The following is a 20,763-nucleotide window of genomic DNA, read 5'->3' on the forward strand; positions in this document are numbered from 1 at the left end:
TAGTGCTTCACACTGGCTAAGTAAATACTCCAGATTGAAAACTGAGTAGCTTGGGAGCTGAGTTGTGTATCAAATATTGCTGTCTTAGAGATGATGATGCTCTTTATAGAACAGGCAGTTGGAGTTAAATGAGCATTTGTCACCACATGTCTGTTAGAACTCACAATAGCAAAATTTAATTGTATTGTTAGATGTTAACTTGGCTTGTTACCCAGCTTCTGCGGGGACTAGGTAGCATAGGATCAGACAGCTGCAGTCAATTTTGGGAAATCATAACTTCCGTTTAGGTTGATCTGAGTCCAAATAATCTGTCATACTGACAGCAGGTAGGAGATGGGTCGATGAGGAGTTCTATGTGCAAGTACCTTGATTATCAGTGTCAGATACGGTTTTTATACAGAGCTGAAAATGTGGGTTTGAAGAGCTGTATATACAGTGAAAACTGAAATATATAATACACTGTAATGGCACATCTCAACTACTTGATCTTTCCTTACCCAGATGATCCTTAAATTTTTCATTTATTTCAAACTTGTGCAAACACATGCTAGGCATTAAATTAGATTGCAAAGGCCGTACCCACAAGAAAAGGGTGGATGAGAATGTGAATTCTTGAAGCTATTTGGTGTTAAAAAAGGTTCGAAAGAATTGAAACTGTGTATAGTTCCAATCCTGGAAATATATTCCTGTTGGGTGAAAGAACTAGGAAATTTACTTTTTTAAAGGGAAAAGATAAAAAAGGAGGATTCTGCCTTCAACAAAAGGAAGCAGAGGTGGCTGCTTCTCTACCCACCCCCCCTGTGTGCTTTAGAACTTGGCTTTAGAGGCAGCACCCAGAAGGTGAGGTAACGCTGCTCGAGCTGGTTTCTCAATCTAAAGACGCTGCAGAATTTTCAGTCATCACCCGACTGATAGGAAGAACCGTAGTATGTGTCAGAGGTAATATAATGAACCAATACTGTAGTATTTTTTCATGCTTCTTTTCTAGTTTCCATGACTGCAGTAAAAAAGTTAACTTTTTGCTCTGCATAACACTTCCATTGTTGCCTGGAGCAGTAAGCCCAGAGCATTTATCTAGAAGTACTAAACTGAGCTAAGGAGTGTGACTTGCCTCCTCAATGGCCCCTCCAAAGAGGCAACAGCTGTAGATAGGTTTGTAAGCATGGTGTCTCCCAGGAATCTGCAAACCTCTGTGCTTAGAGGGAATAGTTAACTTTTTAAAGGAACTCCTGATTTCCTGCATGTGGTTTATCTAAGACACTTTCATGTGTTTCCAGGGCAGGGTGACCTCCAAAGAAAATTGATATTACATTAAAAAGTACCTTTAAGTTTATGAAAATTCTTCATAGTCATTGAATCTCCTTCATATGCATGTATCTTTAATAGTTTAACTTACATTTGAAGAACTTAGTGACAGTAATCAAATCTGAGACAGCTCTCACTTTTGGATCACTGCTTGAGTTAATTGTGTTAGAAAAAGCTTTTTTTATGTAAACTGATCCAAACAAGTTATAGTTTTGTAGAAGATTTCCAAAGTATGTTTTGTGTCAAATCTAACTACGCCTGATAAGAAAAAGACGCCGCTAGATTTTAAGTGAAAAATCAGGAGAATGCTGATTATCGCATTTGCCATGGAAAGGAACGTGGATGTGATCTGTTCTAATCAAGGGTGTCAGTAGAATTCACAGATATTTTTTAAAAGCAGAATTCGTAATTCCTTTAGTACAAATGCCCTTTGCATCTATATGCTCCAGAAATGCCATTGATCCCGTTGGTTGTATTAATAAGTCACCTGTAATGATTGAAAAAATGGACCTATTAAGCTTTGTTCACAACAAGGAAATCTATTTTGCTTTAAGAAAGTTCAGTTGCAGTGGTAGCAGCTTTCTTAGATAAGGCATCTGGAAGACAATACTACAAACAATATTTCAGCGAGGTGGTGGCAGGTGAGCTCAGATAGGAAAAATTTGGAGGCATCTAAAATCAAATTAACGTGATTGGTAACAGCTTGGGGGGGAGGTTATTTGAAAAAGCATGGTGAGTCATTCAGGAGGTTGCTGTTGCCTGTAATATTTCTCTTTCACTACATATGAGCTGTTGTGAGATGCATAAAGAACTTTGAAACAGCTTCGAAAGTTTTGCAAATGCTCAGAAGTCTATACATTCTATTCTGAATGGGGCAAACTTGATTTGATCTACTACAGCCGTCATTCATGTTGTTAGTGACATGATAGAATTAATTCTTTATTGTTGTGTGGCATTGTAATAGCACTATGAAATAATGACTGGCTGCATTAGTAAGAGGTATTTCATTGTGTCTTAAAGTGTAAAAGAGACTACACTTTAAGGCAAGATATTGTAAAAGGATTTAGATATCCTTGCTGGGGTAAAGAATTCAGAATTAATTTTGTGATAAGCTAATGTATAAAACAGTATTTATGCTTCTCACCCAGGATAATTGAAATCATCTTCGGGCAAATAATATTACAGGAATGTTTAAGGATGGCAGTGACTTTAACATTCAAAAGCAATTGGTACTCAATGAAATTTCCCCATAGGGACTTTTCTCCCCCAGGACAGAACTGGAATAGGTTAGATATCAGATTGTTAGGTTTTTTAGGGGATGGGGTAATCTAGATTCCACATGCTGTTTCTTACTCTTTTATTTCCTTATCAAGCAACTGAAATATTTTTGTGCTAGTTATCAGGTAGAAATTAAAGTTATAACTCTAGGAATAAAAGCCTCATTTCATCCTAGTTTTCATACTTTTCATTATTTTCACCAGAATGGAAATGTTTAGCTTAGTAAAACTAAATACAGTCCTTCCTTTGTAATGTTCAGACTAGAGGCTGAAGGCAGTAACCATTTGGTTTCATCTTTTGAAACTTTATGCTCTTGGGATTTACCGCATTTGTATTTTGGGGTGTTTTAAAGTTAAGCTCTTGGTGCTCTTCTGAAGAAGTGCTGTTCATCAAAGAGCATGTTTTTGGAAATTTACCTGTATTTTGTTTGTCTTGGCAGTTTCAAAGCATTTTGAGCTATTCATGGCACTGTGAAATTTCTGCAATTACAGTGTTATGCTTCATTTCAAGGTAGTGCTCCATATGGAATATGATATACTTACAACATTTAAGGTAGTAACACAATTATCTGTCCTGCCTGAACACAAAATGTGTTCCAAGCACCATTTAAACTTTATGATAACGTGCAAAACCTAAAATTTATAGAACATCATCTAAGAACCTGCGCATGCTACGGACATCCTAGAAAATATTCTCCACCTTAATTAACACTGGTTCAGCTCTTGTACCACTCTAGCAGATATTGATTATATGGGCTGTTGAATCCTTTTAAAGATAGTGCTGTATAATTCTGCTGGATTTAATTGATAGGGTTACTGACAGTAATGGCCAGCTCCTGATGTACTTAAATGATACCTCTGTGTAGCATCTCTTGATAGATAAGAAGAAATTATACCTTTGTATACATACGCGGGGAGAGCCTGAAGTGTTTTATCTTAATAGGGTAATAAATTTGTATTGTGGTTATCTCTGTGTGTATCAAATCAGACTTTTCAATGTATTGTGCAGATTCTTTTAAAAATCTTAAGAATTGTCATGAGTGGGGGCAGGCAGACAGATCAGCCATACCCAGTAAGGACAAGTCAGAGGTGAGGAAGATAATTGAAGTTTCTCACATTCACTGTTAGAGGAAACACAGAATTATTACTTGGGAAGATAAGACTGTGTAAAAGTAAGCGAATTTAGCAGTTCTGGTAATTCTCTTAAGCAGAATGAATAATTAAGGGGATAGCATGGGTTGGGTGTCTTGTCTTAGACAATGTAGTAATACCATGATTTGATTTTTTAAAATTGTAAATATGTACTAATTCTCACTATTATCAGTTATGAAATTCCTTTTGTAACATTTTATTTGAAGGAAAGAAGGATGGGAAAATATATTCTGTGATTATAAAACAACAACTGACATATTCATACAATATCTAGAGTTTCCAGGATATTCACGTATGCGGATATTCAGAAACTAGAAAAGAAAGAAATGTTTTTAACTGGTACCTGTAGTGTAGCCTTTGCTGTTTATTGCTCAGCCACAGCTTTGAGACTTACCTGTGTCTTTCCCTGCTTTTGGAATTTCTCAAGAAGTCAATTGGTTTGCTAGTTCAGAAATTAATTTGTGAAAATGTTGCTAGTACATTTCAGTAGGTGCCTGGTTGTCTGCTCACACCATGTCATATTGGTGTTACAGCAAAGTGGAAGAAATCATTATGGTTTAGATCTTGTCAGAATTTAGAAACTCAGATTTCTAATAGTTAAAATCAAGAATTGACTTCATTATTGGAGAAAAAAAAAGAGGAATAGTTATGCCATACAGCTTTTTTGAGGGATGAATTAAACAGGACTTGATGCCTGTGGAGAGCAAAAACTTGACCTAAAGAGATGGTTTAAAAAACCGTGACATACGTCACTTTGTGGTACCGACGTGGATTTCCACTGAGAACATGCAAAAACACAATAAATTGAAAATAAAGCCTCAAATGATACTTCTTGTGGCTCTGTACTATGTAGATGCTAAGTTAAGTAGTCAGAGGGTTTATTTCTGACAATGAGAATCTTTTTCTATTCTTTGACAGCCACGAGCTGTCGCTGGTTTTCGAGGAACAGTACGATATGCATCAATCAATGCTCATAGAAACAGAGTGAGTATCTCCATCGATATCATATCCATCTCATGTAGCTGAAAGCAGTCTGTAATGCAGTTGCTGTTACTTTTCTGTGTTCTTATGAATGTATTTATTATGTGTTCTTATGTGTGTACTTATTATGTATAAGTTAATGCTGTAAGTATTGGTTAAATTCTAATTTCAAAAAATGTATATGTAGAAATTAATACTTACTAATTTTGGGAAAGGATAATACACAGTAGTCATGGGTAAAAAACTTCTTGTTGTAGAAATAATAGTGAATTTAATAGTTACCCTTAGTGTTCAATTGTATTTTAAGGTAATAAATAAATTAAACAGTGAAGTTACTAAGTTTTCTAAAATACATAATGTCCAGTATGTTATCTTAACATCATAAACTGAAGAAATCTGAATAAACAGCTCTTCCAGTATAGAGATTTTCAATGTTATTTTAACATACTTTAACTTCTGTTTTGTTTCTGTGTATCTTCTATGGAAATTTACTACTTATAATAGTTGCTGGATTTAATTATACAAGCTTTTCTTTTGCAGCATTGACTATATTATTTTTTAATCTGTAATAATTTAAGTCCCCAGAGCAGTAAAGAATCTATCCTCCCTTTTGTTTTCTACATATTTGTAAGATTCATTAGATTAATATTTCTTCTTTTACAGGAAATGGGTCGGCATGATGACCTCTGGTCCCTGTTCTATATGTTGGTGGAATTCGTGGTTGGGCAGCTGCCTTGGAGAAAAATAAAAGATAAGGTAAACCTAGAAGTGAAACCAAAGAGCATGAGGGAGATTTACTTCTGAATTGCAGGCGAATGCTGTGATAAAGATTACACTAGAATCTCTGGTTCATTAATTTTAACATTACATTTTCCAGCATTTTCTAAGTGTTAGTTCTCATTGCTAGTGTCATGGTATAAAAAGCAATCAAGTTTATGAACTGTTCTAGGCAGGAAGTGGATTGCACGTCTAGTTTGCAAATGTTTAAAAGACAAACGTAAGTGTATGTATGCCATTTATTTAATTTTCCTGTTTTCACTTGAGTACTTTTTTATTTCTGCAATCACAGATTTTGAATTTCTCATCTATTTTGGTTATTTGTGAAATGGGAATTTCTTATTTGTTGGTGAACAAAAGTGAATCAGTCAATATACAGTAATGCCTTTAGTCATACATAACGTAGGTGGCATATGTGAAGAAACAACATCTATTTAGCCTATTACTGCTTCTTTCACCTTTTTTTGAAATTAGATTGAAACCAGGTTAGTCTCTAGAGTAGTTTATGCATTGGTAGATGACAAGTGGTATACAAGTAGTATGTCTTTTTATTTTTGTGGTTTTGATTTATTCCTGTTACACCAATCTTATGCAATATACTGTGATGACCAAATATACACCAAAAAGTGACTGAACTTCAGATGGTGCCTTGATGTCACACAGCATTCAAACACAGCAGAAAATTAAATGGCATTTCACATTGAGTTTGAAATTTGTGCATTATTTTGCATGTGTACTGAGGGCAATGACAGAACCTCTTATCTTGCTATCTGATGTAGAATTGCTTTCCTCTGTCATATTCAGTGTAATGTAGTTGCCTGTCTTTCTGGCCAGTAGTGTATTGAATGGCTGTAAGTTACAAGGTGAATATGTCATAGCAGAGAATGAAAGAGTATTAATGTTTGCTGTGATATTTACTCCTAGGAGCAAGTGGGCTCCATTAAAGAAAGGTACGAGCACAGACTTATGTTGAAACATCTTCCCCAAGAATTCAGCGTCTTTCTGGATCACATTGCTAATTTAGATTACTTTACAAAGCCCGATTACCAGGTAAACTTTTTTACTATTTTGTTTTTCTGATTTTTAAATAGCAGATTTTTATGCTCTTCCATCTTCAATTTCCTTTGATTTCAGTAGGTGGTCTAGGTACTGATTACAGGTTGTGCCACCACAAAGTTATTTTAATAACCATCTACTGACATGGAAACTTTGTGATTCAAAGATGTTATTTTTTTCCATTTGGGAAGAGTAAGGCCTTCAAGTTTCTAAAAACAATTGGCAGTTGCTTTGCAGTCATAGCAGTATTCTTGTTCAACATCGTTGTCGGTGACATGGACAGTGGGATTGAATGCACCCTCTGCAAGTTTGCTGATGACATCAAGCTGTGTGGTTCGGTTGATACGCTGGAGGGAATGAATGCCATCCAGAGGGACCTTGACATGCTTGTGAGGTGGGCAGATGCCAACCTCATGAAGTTTAACCATGGCAAGTGCAAGGTCCTACACCTGGGTCAGAGCAATCCCAGGCACAGCTACAGGTGGGGCAGAGAAGAGATTCAGAGCAGCCATGCAGAGAAGGACTTGGAGGTGCTGGTCGATGAGAAAATGAACATGAGCCTGCTTCAGTGTGCACTCGCAGCCCAGAAAGCCAACCGTATCCTGGGCTGCATCAAAAGGAGCGTGACCAGCAGGTCGAAGGAGGTGATCCTGCCCCTCTACTCTGCTCTTGTGAGACCTCACCTGGAGTATTGTGTGCTGTTCTGGTGTCCTCAACATCAAAAGGACATGGAACTGTTGGAACAAGTCCAGAGAAGGGCCATGAGGATGATCAGGGGACTGGAGCACCTCCTGTATGAAGACAGGCTGAGAAAGTTGGGGCTGTTGAGCCTGGAGAAGAGAAGGCTGCATGGAGACCTCATAGCAGCCTCCCAGTATCGGAAAGGGGGTTATAAGGATGCTGGGGAGGGACTCTTCATTAGGGACTGTAGTGATAGGACAAGGGGTAACGGGTTAAAACTTAAACAGGGGAACTTTAGATTGGATATAAGGAAGAAGTTATTTACTGTTAGGGTGGTGAGGCACTGGAATGGGTTGCCCAGGGAAGTTGTGAATGTTCCATCCCTGGTGGTGTTGAAGGCCAGGTTGGACAGAGCCTTGGGTGACATGGTTTAGTGTGAGGTGTCCCTGCCCATTGCAGGGGGTTGGAACTAGATGATCTTAAGGTCCTTTCCAACCCTAACTATTCTATGATTCTGTTAGGATCAGGTGCTGTCCTCCTATTGTAGCTTCTAGTGGGTGCTCCTTAAGTTAAATTGAGCAGATTGCTTCCATAGTGATAGTCATTCTGTCAGTCTTCCAAAATCTGGAGCTGAGTGCCATATACAGCTATATACAGCTTAGAGCACAGCATGCAGCCATGATGGGCTTTCAAGCCTGAAATACTTGACTGCAGGGATCACCAAAACCCTAGTCGTTTCAATTGCTGCTTTGAGTTGGGCTTGGTGTGAGTCAGCAGGTACTGAGTAATTGTATTGTGCATCACTTGTGCTTTCTGAGCTTTCATTTCTTCTCTTGTTGTTTTCTATTATTATTGTTAGTATTCTTTCTAATATCATTGTATTTTACTTTATTTTAGTTATTAAACTGTTCTTATCTCAACCTGTGGGGTTACATTCTTCTGATTCTTCTCCCCATCCTGCCCTGGGTAGGAAAGGGGTAAGGGAGGAGAGGTGTGAACAAAGGGCTGTGTGGTGCTAAGTTACTGGCCGGGTCTAAAGCACAGCAAGAGTTTACCATCTAAAAGGTTTATCACACACAGGCCCAGAATCCATGTTTGATTTGGCAATGTCAGATATGTTTAGTTTATTCAGGTATTTATGCACACATTGCCACAGCCTCCTGACAACATTAAGCACTTGAGTTTATATTTGCATTATGGCTGAAATTTTAGGAAAGATTTAAAGGAGAATGAGCTTAAGTATTACTTCAGAGAGACTGCTTAAGGTTTACAGGAAGGTAAGAATAAAGGAGAGTACGTACTGGACGGAGAGTGAAATACGGCTTCATGCAGTTCAGTAGCACTCCAGAGCTGACGGATAGATGGCCCACCAAAGGTTCTTGAGAGTAAGGATACCACCACTTTATAGAAGAAAAACAATCCAGACTTCCCATCCCTTTTAAGTTGTGAAAGGGTGTGTGTTTTCAAAGGAGGCCAGAGAAAAATTTTCATCATCCTAGACTGGAAGAAAGGATGAAAACTAGAGTTTCAGCTTTGGAGGGGACAGATGGATTAACTTTAGAAATGTTACAGAGTAAGAGATTATGTGATATGGACACAGCCTCCCACCAGTAACAAGAATGAGACGAAGTTTATTCAGGGGGAGAAGAAAGTAGCTGGAATTTCTTTCTCTGTCATGGAAACAACTTGTTCTATTTGCTTTTTCATAGCATAAAATGAGGGTGGAAAGCTTCCAGTGTGACATTTCTGTGGGTGAATGTCAGCATTAGATAGAGTAAACAATACATACTTCTAAATGACAGAAATATGTGAATTAACAAATCTGTATCCTTCCCTACATATTTATTATTTTTTTTGGTTTCTAGTGGTGTTACTGAATATACTTCTTTATCTTCCTCTGCTGGAGAGCTGTTGGATGCTATCCTGCAGTGATGTAGTTGTGTGTATGTCTTTCTGTCTTTTTATGGAAGCCTATGGTGTATCTTTGCCTCTCGTCACTGATAAGAACACAGATGTGCTTTGCTTCTTTATTTTTAAATTTTATATACCTTGACTTTGGAACCTTGGAAATTGGGAAATGGTTAATATAAAGAACTGTGTCATTTTTCTGTGAAAATTGTTGTCAGTCAAAATCTTAAGAGACATGTTAAAGTATTATAGGAGGGTATTTCATAATTGCTTGATCTCTTAGACAAAATGAAACTTATTAACTTTCTTCTTCATTTTTAGCTTCTCATGTCTGTGTTTGACAACAGCATGAAAACGTTTGGGGTTATTGAAAGTGACCCTTTTGACTGGGAGAAGAATGGAACTGACGGCTCTCTGACCACAACGACAACTTCAACCACACCTCAGTTACATACTCGTCTTACTCCGGCTGCGATTGGGTATGTATGCATTTCAATTGTGGTCACTTAAAAAGCAGTCACAGAGTACCAGAGAGAAATTATCTCCATAATTTAGGTGGTTTTTTTTCTGCAGGATATTGAATAAATAGAGGAATGGAGGTTTGGGAGCATTTGAAATATTTCCTTTTTTAGGGTTCCTGTTTATACTGGCCTAAAAGATCCTGATAGATTTTGGTTGCATTTAAAAATAATATTTAATGTGGTCTCTGAGATCTTCTATAATTAAGCAAGTTGGACTCATCTCAAGAGATTGAAGAATGTAAGAGTTGTTTATGGGTGCAGAGGAAGTCTTTGAGCCTGTTCTAGGCCTTGAATAGGTACAGTTTTTATCTAAGAGACATGAAGGTTCTGATGTGGGAGTTTTGACTGTGTAGTGAGGCAGAAAAACACCAGAATTTCATGTATTTCATGTAGAATATATTAAATCCCAGTATTTCAGAGTAATCAAAAAGTAATTAAAAAGAAAGTGTTAAATATCAGTCAAGACATTAACTGGTGTTAATATTACACAGGTGTACAGTATGCACTATTGAAAACACTGAAGTTGATAGAGATTTTGCATGTGATTCAGTCCCACTATCACATGAAGCATCACACTGGGGTTATTTATAATCTCGGCTGCAATTTTGGTGATTGTAAAGAAATGACTTTTAACTGACCTTCTGACCGCTTTCTAGAAATAGCATTGCTTCACTTTCACAACACTGAGTTAAGCCTTAGACCTAAATCACTTGAAGTTCTGGGATTAAAGAACTTTAATTAAAATGTAGTATTTTGTTAGTGTTATGCTTATGTTTTGATTATCAGTAACTGGACCAAAATAGCACTTTGATAAGAATAGTGATTAAAACAGCATTTAATTTGCTGAGCGATCTCTCTTCTTCATATAGTATGTTTTGTTATTCTACCAAATTTTGCAGAAAAGGTAACTACATTATGAAAATTGCCGTTAATATTTTTTGTACATACATATGTAGAAAAGTTGGGGTTCTGGACGTGAACTCTAACAAATTTTCTCAGAAGTTTCTTCCAAAACATTAAAAACCCCAGCTTTTGAGTGATTGTTTTTTGATTTGCTCCTTTTGTTATGTGTCTAAATTAAAGAAACATAAATTGTGAAAGCCAACAAGTAGAGGGTTTTATATTAAATACTTTGCAAGATGTATTTTTCTACAGAAGCATGCTTTTGCTTATATTTTCTTGCTGCTTTCTTTTCAGGGAGTAGAAAATCATTTTAAGAGATAGAGTGTCAAAATTTTTGTTTGTGATTTATTTTTTTTTTAACTGCTTTTGTAGAATTGCCAATGCCACTCCTATCCCAGGAGACTTGCTGCGAGAAAACACAGATGAAGTGTTTCCTGATGAACAGCTCAGTGATGGAGAGAATGGTATTCCTATTGGTGTCTCACCAGAGAAACTACCTGGATCCCCTGGACATCAGCGTCCTCAGGAAAAAGATGTTTGGGAAGAAATGGATGCAAATAGAAACAAAATAAAACTAGGGATCTGTAAGGTACTTACAAATCTACATTGTAAAGATCATCTTTGAACAGTTTCCTGTCCTCATAGTGCACGTAAAATATACTTAATATTGCAGTTTTACTAATATTGGTTGGCCAGAATGGTCTAAGAAAACAAGATTTATGGTAGAGCTGCATATTTTATTGGAGTGATCTACATACTGGAACAAGCAGACAAGCTTTTGGGCCTTGTATCACTTTATCTGGTCTTTGTTATGAATAGTCAATTGCTGACAATTTGAGATTCTTTGTAGTTTATTCATGTTCTTCAGACATGATTTTGATTCTTGCTCACTAAGTGAAACTAAAGCAAACTTTATGCATCCTGCAAGTATAAAAGTTAGATACTGAATATATGAAACCTACTTAAATATTATTCCTCAGTTGACAGATTGACAGTGTGATTGGCAGTATCCATTTAATTCACTTGGTGTTTTTGTCTCCATGAGATACGATACCATTGTATCTGTCCAAAGAGCAAAGTGGTTCAAGGGCTAGTCTTTAGAAGAGAATGCTGCTCAGTTTTGAAAAGTGATCTCTGAGAAGTGGTTCCTAGCTCCCTTGCTCATGATCACATTTCATAGTCGGTCAAATGTAGCCCTGTTTCTTGATATAAAAATATCAAGAACATAAAGAGTGATCTGGTACTAAAATCTCCTAGCTAAAATATTTAGCTAGGAGAGCTGTCTAGTTTTGAGACTGTTACTTCTTGTATTAGAAAAAATTTATTGCTGGAAAGAATGAGGCATATAGTGCCTATTTTCAAATGTGTTTGTTTTTTTTTTACCAAAGAGGGATTAAGAAATTGTTCTGATTTAAACAAAGACAATTTCTATGAATTATACCTGTTGAAACTAAGGATGATCATGATTTCCGAGGTCTAAAGCATGTCTAGTTAGTATAAAAGATGGAATGTGGTTGAACTAAAACATAGTTCTAAGTCACAGAAATTATCTAGTAGATTTAATGTATAACAGTGTTATGTGCTCCAGAGAATCATAAAGACAGCTTGGAAGCTAACTTCTTTTTAATAAGAGCACTTGACTGTAAAAGCAGACTGAAGATGCTACCAAGTGCCAGGTTTCAGAGTATTAAAGAAAATTTCAGATGTGGGTGTGAAATACCAGAGTAAATTTGAGTGTATTACTGGGGTTTTGGGACTCCTGATTTCAGACCTACCCAGAACTAGTATATTACCAGTATTTTGTCTGTTGTGTGCTGAAGAGCATATCTAAGCTTCCTTAACTATGTCATGAACTTCAGGGTTCAAATACAAATTATCACAGGCTAAAACCCTGGATTGTATTTACCATGCAGTACTTCTTCCTGGTTTTACTGCTCTAAGCGAGTTACATTTTTACTTTGCTTTCTGCACAGGCTGCCACAGAGGAAGAAAACAGCCATGGACCAGTGAATGGCATGCTTAATGCCCCGAGCCTCGGTTCTCCGATTCGTGTTCGTTCAGAGACCACTCAGCTAGACAGAGATGTCCCACTGGTGCGAAAGTTACGTTCGATTCACAGCTTTGAACTGGAGAAGCGTCTGACGTTGGAGTCAAAGCCAGACACTGATAAATTTCTTGAGACCTGGTAAAGAAATTGTCATTTTCTTGTGCTTAGATCTTTTCAGGTTATATAGTTAAGGTAGTATAATTCCTCTGCCATGTGAAACGAGGAATGGAGCTGCTGTGTTAGGCTTATGTAAACTACAGCAAAGTATTCACTGCGTTCAAGATATTGCTTGATTAATGGATCTCACTACTTGGTAGCTTCTTTAAAAAAATGCTAGTGCTAGTATGCAGTTAAATTCAGACTTCCACGCTTGAGAATTTATTTCAAGACCTAGTGGTGTAACCCTGATGCTTATTTCAGTTTTCTTCAGTGGGATATTCTTGACAGTACAACTCAAATAAGAATGATATCAGGTGCTCAATAGAGGTAACATGGGGTTAGAAGGACAGGAGAAGGACAGTTTACAAGAAGTGGAGTTATGAGGTGAAGTTGGGAATCTGCCTGCATGCAGCAGGTTTAGTTATGCCCAGAAGTGTTGTGTCAACATAAAAATTGATAGAAGACAGAGGTCTTAAAATGGAATTTGAAGGTAGAGAAGAGACAGATATACAACAGCAGATTCCATCAATTTGCCTATGTGTACAAGGAGTAAGGGGAGGAAGGACACAGTGAAATCTGAGTGAAAGGTGGAGGCTGAGTTATGACAGAAGAGAGCTGAGGGGCTGACACTGGCAAAATCCTTCTAAATACATCATAGTTGGGTTAGGAATTTGAATTTGTTCAATGAAGGAAGTTATGCAAAGCCGTAAGTAAGGAATCAGTCAAAACAATTCTTTCTTCTTGAAAGCATCTAACTGCTGCTGGAGACATCTGTTTCCTGTGTTCTGATTTGAGTCTGCTTTGTAGCATAAATTAAATACAGTGGACATCTGGTGGTAGCCTCTGAGTTTGAATCCACTCACTATTCTCTCTTCTGGTAATTACATTTACAGTACAGTATGATACATTACAATTACCATATGTGTAAATCTAATGCCACCCACCCTTTTTTACTTGACTTCAGAGTTATTTGTCTCAACCATTGTAGGTTGTTCTAAAATATGACAACAACTTTTTAGATAAATACAGTTTTTCTCTGCTGAAACCCCTCAAATATAGCTTACATTATTTACTTAATTATTAATTATTAACTAATTTAGATTTATCCTCTTTTTTTAAGTTTGGGGAAGATGCAAAAAGACTTGAATGCTACGGCAGAGACTCCTGTTGCTGCTGTTCCTCTTCTTTCTCAGAAAACACCTGCTCCTGTGGCTAACCGCACGGATCATGTTTGGCACTATGATGAAGAGTATCTTCCAGACGCTTCAAAGCCTGTGTCAGCTAGTTCTCCAGAGCATGCTGATGGTGTTATTAGCAATGGATTTGTAGCTGTTAACTTAAGCTCCTGCAGGCAGGAGGTTGATTCTAAGGAATGGGTAATAATAGATAAGGAACGGGACTTGCAGGACTTCAGAACAAATGAGGCTTTAGGGCACAAAGCAACTGGAAGTCCCTCAGATGAAGAGCCAGAGGTACTACAAGTTCTAGAGGAGTCCCCTGCAGAAGAGCAACCCAGACAGGGTGGTTGGGCAGGAAACAATGTCCATGCCAAGAACCAGACCTCAGGTGTGGAGTTAGTTCTAGCCATGGAGTGTCATCCTCCTGCTTCTGAACAGCTTACAGATAAATTGGAACTTTTGTCAGGAGCTGCTGGACAGCTTGCAGCCACCCCTACAAGTCCTATGGAAGCTCAAGCAGAAGGAGCACTCACTCCGGTAAGAGAAACAGTCGCTGTTTTATTGAACTTCTTTTTATTCAGAATTATTTGAGGAGATAGTAAGGGAAAAGGCAGTGACTAAAATACAGTAGTGTGGCAGAAATTCCTAGTTTCATCAGATATGGGACTTGATTCTTGAGGACTGATCTTTCATGTTCTATTATATGAGTGTTTACATTCTCCCATGAAAGTAGCTTTTAATTCTGCAGATATGATCCACAGAACTGGCCTTAATTTAAATAAATAAATATTTCATATATATATATAAAAGAAGGTCGTTATGCAGTGATTCCTAATCAGTGATATACATGCAAATATATATTTATTATATTTGCAGTACATAAACGTAAAATTTAACTGAATATGTAAAATACTGCATTACAATGCTTCATGTGTTCCAGGAAAAGCCTAAATGCCTGAAATTAAAGAAACTGTGCTACTTGCTCTCACCATCATGGACGTAGTGTTTTCTTTTGGAATTCCTTTTGTTTCTTCCTGTTGCTTCTGAAATTTCCAATTGTACTTATACAAACAACATTTTAGCTTTAATAAATTGTTGCTACTTCTCACTTCTAAGATAGTTTTGCAACTACAGCTTTGCTCCAATGTTTTCACTAAGACAGATTGCTTTGCTTCCATTGCACCCTCTTGTTTTTGTGTTTGTCTTTCCTAAAGAATTCTCATTTGCACAGTTTTTGAATGTTTACTTTTTTTTCCCTCCTTTGTCACTATTTCTTAACAGACTTTATTGGCTTTAATTAAAGAGGAAGTGAGTTTAATTGTTAAGTGATTGGGAATCAGCTCCTGGTTTTACTTCTCCCTTTTACTCACTAGATATTGTGTCATCTATGACATCTGTGATGTAAAGGGCAATACTCTCTCATTAGAAAAAACTTGTCACCAGCTACCCATTTATTATAAGGTGTGGAATATGCTTTATGGTAAAAATGAACTACTCATTTTACTTAACTGTAACTGTATAGCAAAATTTCAAATACACCCAGGTTCTCACGGAAAATGTAAGATCATATCTTTCATGCAAGATTATATTCAGATATCGTACTTTGTGGATTATGTATCTTACAGAAAGTGCATTTTACATGATTCAAAATACAGAACTGTGTTAAACAGGAAAAGATTTTTGAGAGTTACATTGAAATATTAGTTGTAAGAAAGAGCTTTTGATGGGTTAGAAGCTTTAAAGGTGAAAAACTGAATTGTTCAGTTGTTTTTAGTTGTTAAATCTTTGTATTTTATGTCAATTTTAGTAAAACAGGAAAGAGCAACACTTATTCCTGTACAAAATACCAATTAGCAGGTGGTTTTATTTGAAAAAAATATTAAAAAAACAGCTTGTGATTTTGTATGCAAATTCCACTTTACACAAACTTAGATTTTGGGGGGAAATTGCTATTTTACTTATAACTGAAAGTAGAGAGGATGTAAATATCATGTACTACAGTGGAAACAGGCAGTATCTCCAAAGGAAGAAGCTTCTGAGCATGGGAGCAGAAATAGTTATAAACAAGATTAATTATAAGATTTATTGGAAGAAATACTGGTTGAAGTAGACACTGGGATGAGATTATATTTTGGTTTGGCTTTGAAAAGCAGGTAAGCAATATTTGTCATGACCTCGAAAATGGGGGAAATGAATATGGCTTATATTATCCTGCACAGGCAACTAGTGCTGTGAGGGCAAGATAAATGTCAGGAAAGAACTTGCTGTTTTCAAGGTGAATCATGTGGAATTTAAATTACAAACTGAACTGGTAATAAAGAAAATAGAAATTATTTGGCTGATTTAGAAACTGGGAACAGAGTGTGTCTATTCCAATTGTGATGGCAATTTGCGGTGGTCTTCCATCTACTTCATTAGTCCTTGAATGTCAGACAAAGCCCAGGAGGATATCTGGAAGTAAATTGTTCTTTCTATCCTTCATTGATGGTATTTCACTACATAAAATATCTTTAAGTATTACTTGAGTGGTTACTGCAACCAAGCTGCTCTTACAGGTGAGTGTCCTAGTCACTTCACAGGGAGAGAGTATATTTATGCCTCTTCTCTCTATTCCAGAGTTCTGGTGACCTTAGGGAGCTGTTTGGTAGAGCCCTTTTCTTTCTTCCTCAAAGCATTTATCCACCTGAAACTGTTCTTTGAATCTGATCCTTGCTTGTGGAGCAGATGTTCTTGTTCTTTAGCAATTTTATGTAGGTAGCACCTTCCTGACAATACAAATAATGGGCAAAAGGTTGTATTTTACTTTACTAACTGTATTGCACAAGTTAATAAGAGAAGCTTGGATCCAAGAGTGCAAGATTGTGATCATAAATCAAATGAGTGTAACTAAAAGGGGTTTAAAATAGATGTTGAAATTATAGTAGTATAATAGCTTAATATAATTTCTGAAACTGTTTGCTCATTTCACACAACTTGAAACTCTAGGATATGTTAGCATTCACGGTCATAATGCTTATGAACGTACCTTCCATATGGATTTCTAGTGACCTTCTTCACAATCACTTAGGAGAATGTATGATGAATTACTATCTTTGAGCTTATTCTGATAGGTTTGTTAAATACGTAAGCAGTTACTTCAGTGGTGATAGAATAAAATAGTTCTCCTGTTTTATGTATTTTTCATTTTTTTACTTTGATTCTTCTTTATTCATTATTTCTTTCAGGGCTTTATTGCTCACTATTTAAGTAGTAAGTAGTAGCAAGGACATTCCTGTATGAGAAACTAAAAGTTCATATACTCACCCATAATTTTATCTCTTGAGAAGGAAAAAATTGCTCATCTGCAGTCCTTCCATTTGTAGATAAATGTTCTTCCTAAAGCCATGTGTGTACATGAACTTCCTGTAATTGATTATAAGATCACTTACCTGTTTCATGCAGCATCAGCATTCTAATAAGAATGTAAAGTTGTAGCAGTTCAGGGAGAAACCTGAACTCAAAAATAAGAGAGAAAGATACCTAAGTTACTGGCTTGGGAAGTGAAAGTTTCAGGCATAGAAAGTTACAACAAATTATGCTATCTATTGTGATAAAACCTGCAGATAAGGGAACAAATTTTCATGTTATCAGTCATGGGTTTCCAGTTGCAGTACAGATTTTGTGTGCTACCAGCAAATACCAGTTTGATCTGTCTCAGTTATGGGCATATGGTCACATTTCTGTTGAACTGTTCAGAGCATCCTAGGGTATATATGATGACTTAATGCTTTCATAGTGGCTTTATGTTGACTTTGGCTGAAGGAGGACAGACAGTACCTGATTTGCAGTAGTGTCTGCTGGTACGAAGTTAATCAGTCACTAGTCTAATGGTGAACCCTGGAGCAGCACTTTGCAGCTCAAGTTTTCTTTTCCTTGATCTGGTACTGAAGAGCCTGGGGCTGCACTTGCTGCATTGTTGAATCACGGCCTCATTCATTTACTGTGTTTGTATTGAATTGCAGTGAACTTCATGTAGAAAACTTTGCAGCATGAATTTGACAAGCAGATATTTCAGCGAAGAAAACTCCCTAATGGAGTTGAAGTAAATGGATATGCAACAGCAAATTCTGTTTTCATCTGCAGTTTAAATTAAACAACAGTTTGCTCTGGTTGAACTTGGTTAATTACCTAATACCATAAATACATGTGTATGGTTATAGAAGTTTGAATGTGTGAACCTATTTTATTGTTTAGAATTTTGTACATTGAAGTAATACTATATTTTATCAAAAACCTGCTCTTACATTTCCATTTATTTCTGACACAATGCAAATACCTTTTTCTTGGAAACTGAAGTGCTTGACAGGTGCTGTCTGTTTCCAAGGAATACAGATTATAACTACAAATACTATAGCAGGAAACAGAAAATGACCTTCAGGAAGCTTGCAAAAATTTCCATAGCTCTGCTCTTCATGATTTTGTCTAAATATACTTGGAACAAAGAATTGCAAACTGTATATAGCAATCTCATTTACAGGTATTTAAATGAGTCACCATCAGATATTTATTCAGCATTGGAAAAGGCCTTGCAAAGAAACAGTTGATTTCAGAATTGTTTGTCAAAGCTGGAGGGTTATTAGAATCATCAATAACCAGAACAGACTGTGTTAAGGTATTAAATTTGCCCTAGATTGCTACTGACTGACTGAATGAAAAGGTAGGAGCCAGCTAGTGAAAGGATACTCACTTTGGATTTGATTTTGTTGTATTTTGAATTGCTGGCAAATGTGAAGATTTCACTTAAAACACCTCTTCAGTTACCAGCTTTCAGCCTGTGCGTTGTGAATATGGTCTTCTAAGAAACTGCATATAGACGAGACATAAACAAGAATCATTATTTTTAAACTTGATTTTTAAACCTTATTTTCTTCCCTGCCATGTTGTTCTCACAGCTGAACTCATCTCATATGCTGCATTTCTCCACTCCAAGAATTTCAAGTCCCATTCTCCGTACCATGAGCCCTATAGCCAATCTGTCCATCCACTTGGACTCTCTGAAAGAGGCTGGTTTACCAAGGAGTCAATCGGCAGAGAGCCATTCCTCTTCCTCCCGCTCAACTGGTCGTAGGCAGCTTCCTGTCATTCCCTGTGGCAACAAGTTCCCCCCTGTCATTCGCATCACAAAAGCACAACTTCAGCAGGTGAATAAGCCTTGTCTTCATAAAAGTGACTGCATGGTAGCAGTCATCTGCAAAGTTAAACATTTTCAGTTGCTCTGCACAGTCCAGTAGAAGGCATGTGCTGGTCATACTGCTATACACAACATCATGCAAATATTTTGAAAGGTCATTTTGGGGAATAAGAATGGAACTTGTTCGGGAATAAAGTCAGGAATACTTTATGAGGAAGATGTATCATCCCACTTAGAAGAGGTAAAATATTTAAGGAGCTGTTATTCAGGCTATGATCTGGAGCACTGAGCATCTCTAGATGTTTTGGAAGGTAAATTCACTTCTTCAGAGGGATTTTCTCTTGAAAAAAGATAGGATTATAAAATCCAGAAAAAGATATTTGCTTCTTTCTAAACCAAGATTAAAATCTCTATTTCTTTCTTAATGTGCTCATATAACGAGTACCAGGTGGATATTGAATTGGGAACCTATTAAAATTTTGTGAATGAACAAATAATGAATTGTTCCACTGCTTGTAGTATGCAAAACAGTGCTGGCAATTATCAGGGGTCATAGCTACTGGAAAACGACACTAGAGAAAGGGTGCTTTTCATGGTTTTGTATTTCCAGTTTCATTTCAATATGAGAAAGATGAAGGCTTAGAATCATAACTGAAGTTAACAATAATTTGTGCATTAGTCACAAAAATATTGCGATTTGCTAAGCAGCATGAGTTTGCATTGACTGGTAAAGCAGTATGACATAGCATTAATGCCTAAAACTGTAACATATCATCATCGTTTTACCATTAATATTTCATTTGGATTATATTTTGTGTTGCCTTTTATTTCTAATGTATTTTTGACTATAAATATTTCTCTGTGAAAGACTTTTTTTTTCAGTGAAATATGCACAGGAGTACTGATGTTAAAAGTATCCATCAATGTTAGCTTCTTTCAAACTTCCATAGGATCAGTGGTGAGTGATAACAAAGCAAACTAGCTAGTGTACTTATGTCAGCGTTTTGTCTATGAACTCAAAAAGCAGGGGTTTCATCCTGCAGCCTCTGGCTGCTTTTTGTCTGAATATAAAAAAAAAATAACTCTGTCCTCAATTTATGGAAACAAACAGTAGCTCCAAGGTGTTCATTACTGTCATTCTGTGATGGACTACCAAAATACCACATTCCCTTTGACTAGGGAAAAGGGACTTAGGAGACATTAACTCATTAAAAATTAAGCATCAGTATTTTTCAGGATTAGTTTGCATCCCAGGGTACAAAATTTCTTAATTTGCCTGTATATCTACAATTTAAATTTTCCAATCAGAATGTATTGCAGGTTTAATTAGCAAACTGTTCACAGAGGGTCTTTTCCAGCTTCCTTAGTACTCAACAAATGAAGATAGCATTAATATTAATAGGTGATACACTTTCTTGTGATAAAGAGCTGGTATTGTGCCAGGTGCTGCTACTGAGTGGTGTGAGGATTTTATGTAGCATTCTCAGGTACTGCTTCTTTCTTTTTACCTGGTAAGTCCATATTCCTTTTCAAGCTGTGATTTTGAAAGTCATGACTGTTGAGAGTTTAATTTCCAGTTTTTGATTTGCGACAGAATCTACAAGCACATGACTCTTCAGTTTATTCCGAGAACGAAGGCCTTGTGTAC

At 36.7% G+C, this 20,763-nt stretch overlaps 1 protein-coding gene across 4 annotated transcripts in view; it reads left to right on the forward strand.

Annotated features, from left to right (window-relative positions):
- TTBK2 (tau tubulin kinase 2) overlaps positions 1–20,763 on the forward strand; it is a 95,479-nt gene that overhangs the window by 53,399 nt on the left and 21,317 nt on the right. For 2 of the 4 annotated variants that reach the window (XM_062635676.1, XM_062635677.1), the window contains exons 7-14: positions 4,653–4,718; positions 5,379–5,471; positions 6,417–6,542; positions 9,459–9,616; positions 10,934–11,150; positions 12,535–12,746; positions 13,888–14,482; positions 18,877–19,125. In XM_062635676.1, coding sequence (XP_062491660.1) covers positions 4,653–4,718; positions 5,379–5,471; positions 6,417–6,542; positions 9,459–9,616; positions 10,934–11,150; positions 12,535–12,746; positions 13,888–14,482; positions 18,877–19,125 — 1,716 coding nt within the window. The remainder of the gene's footprint in view (positions 1–4,652; positions 4,719–5,378; positions 5,472–6,416; positions 6,543–9,458; positions 9,617–10,933; positions 11,151–12,534; positions 12,747–13,887; positions 14,483–18,876; positions 19,126–20,763) is intronic. The other 2 variants (XM_062635678.1, XM_062635679.1) reach the window with 2 other exon arrangements.

This window comes from Pezoporus occidentalis, unplaced genomic scaffold, assembly GCF_034315485.1.
Source record: "Pezoporus occidentalis ecotype Australia unplaced genomic scaffold, CSIRO_AGI_Poc_V1 ctg46, whole genome shotgun sequence".
In the NCBI taxonomy this organism is placed as follows: domain Eukaryota; kingdom Metazoa; phylum Chordata; class Aves; order Psittaciformes; family Psittacidae; genus Pezoporus; species Pezoporus occidentalis.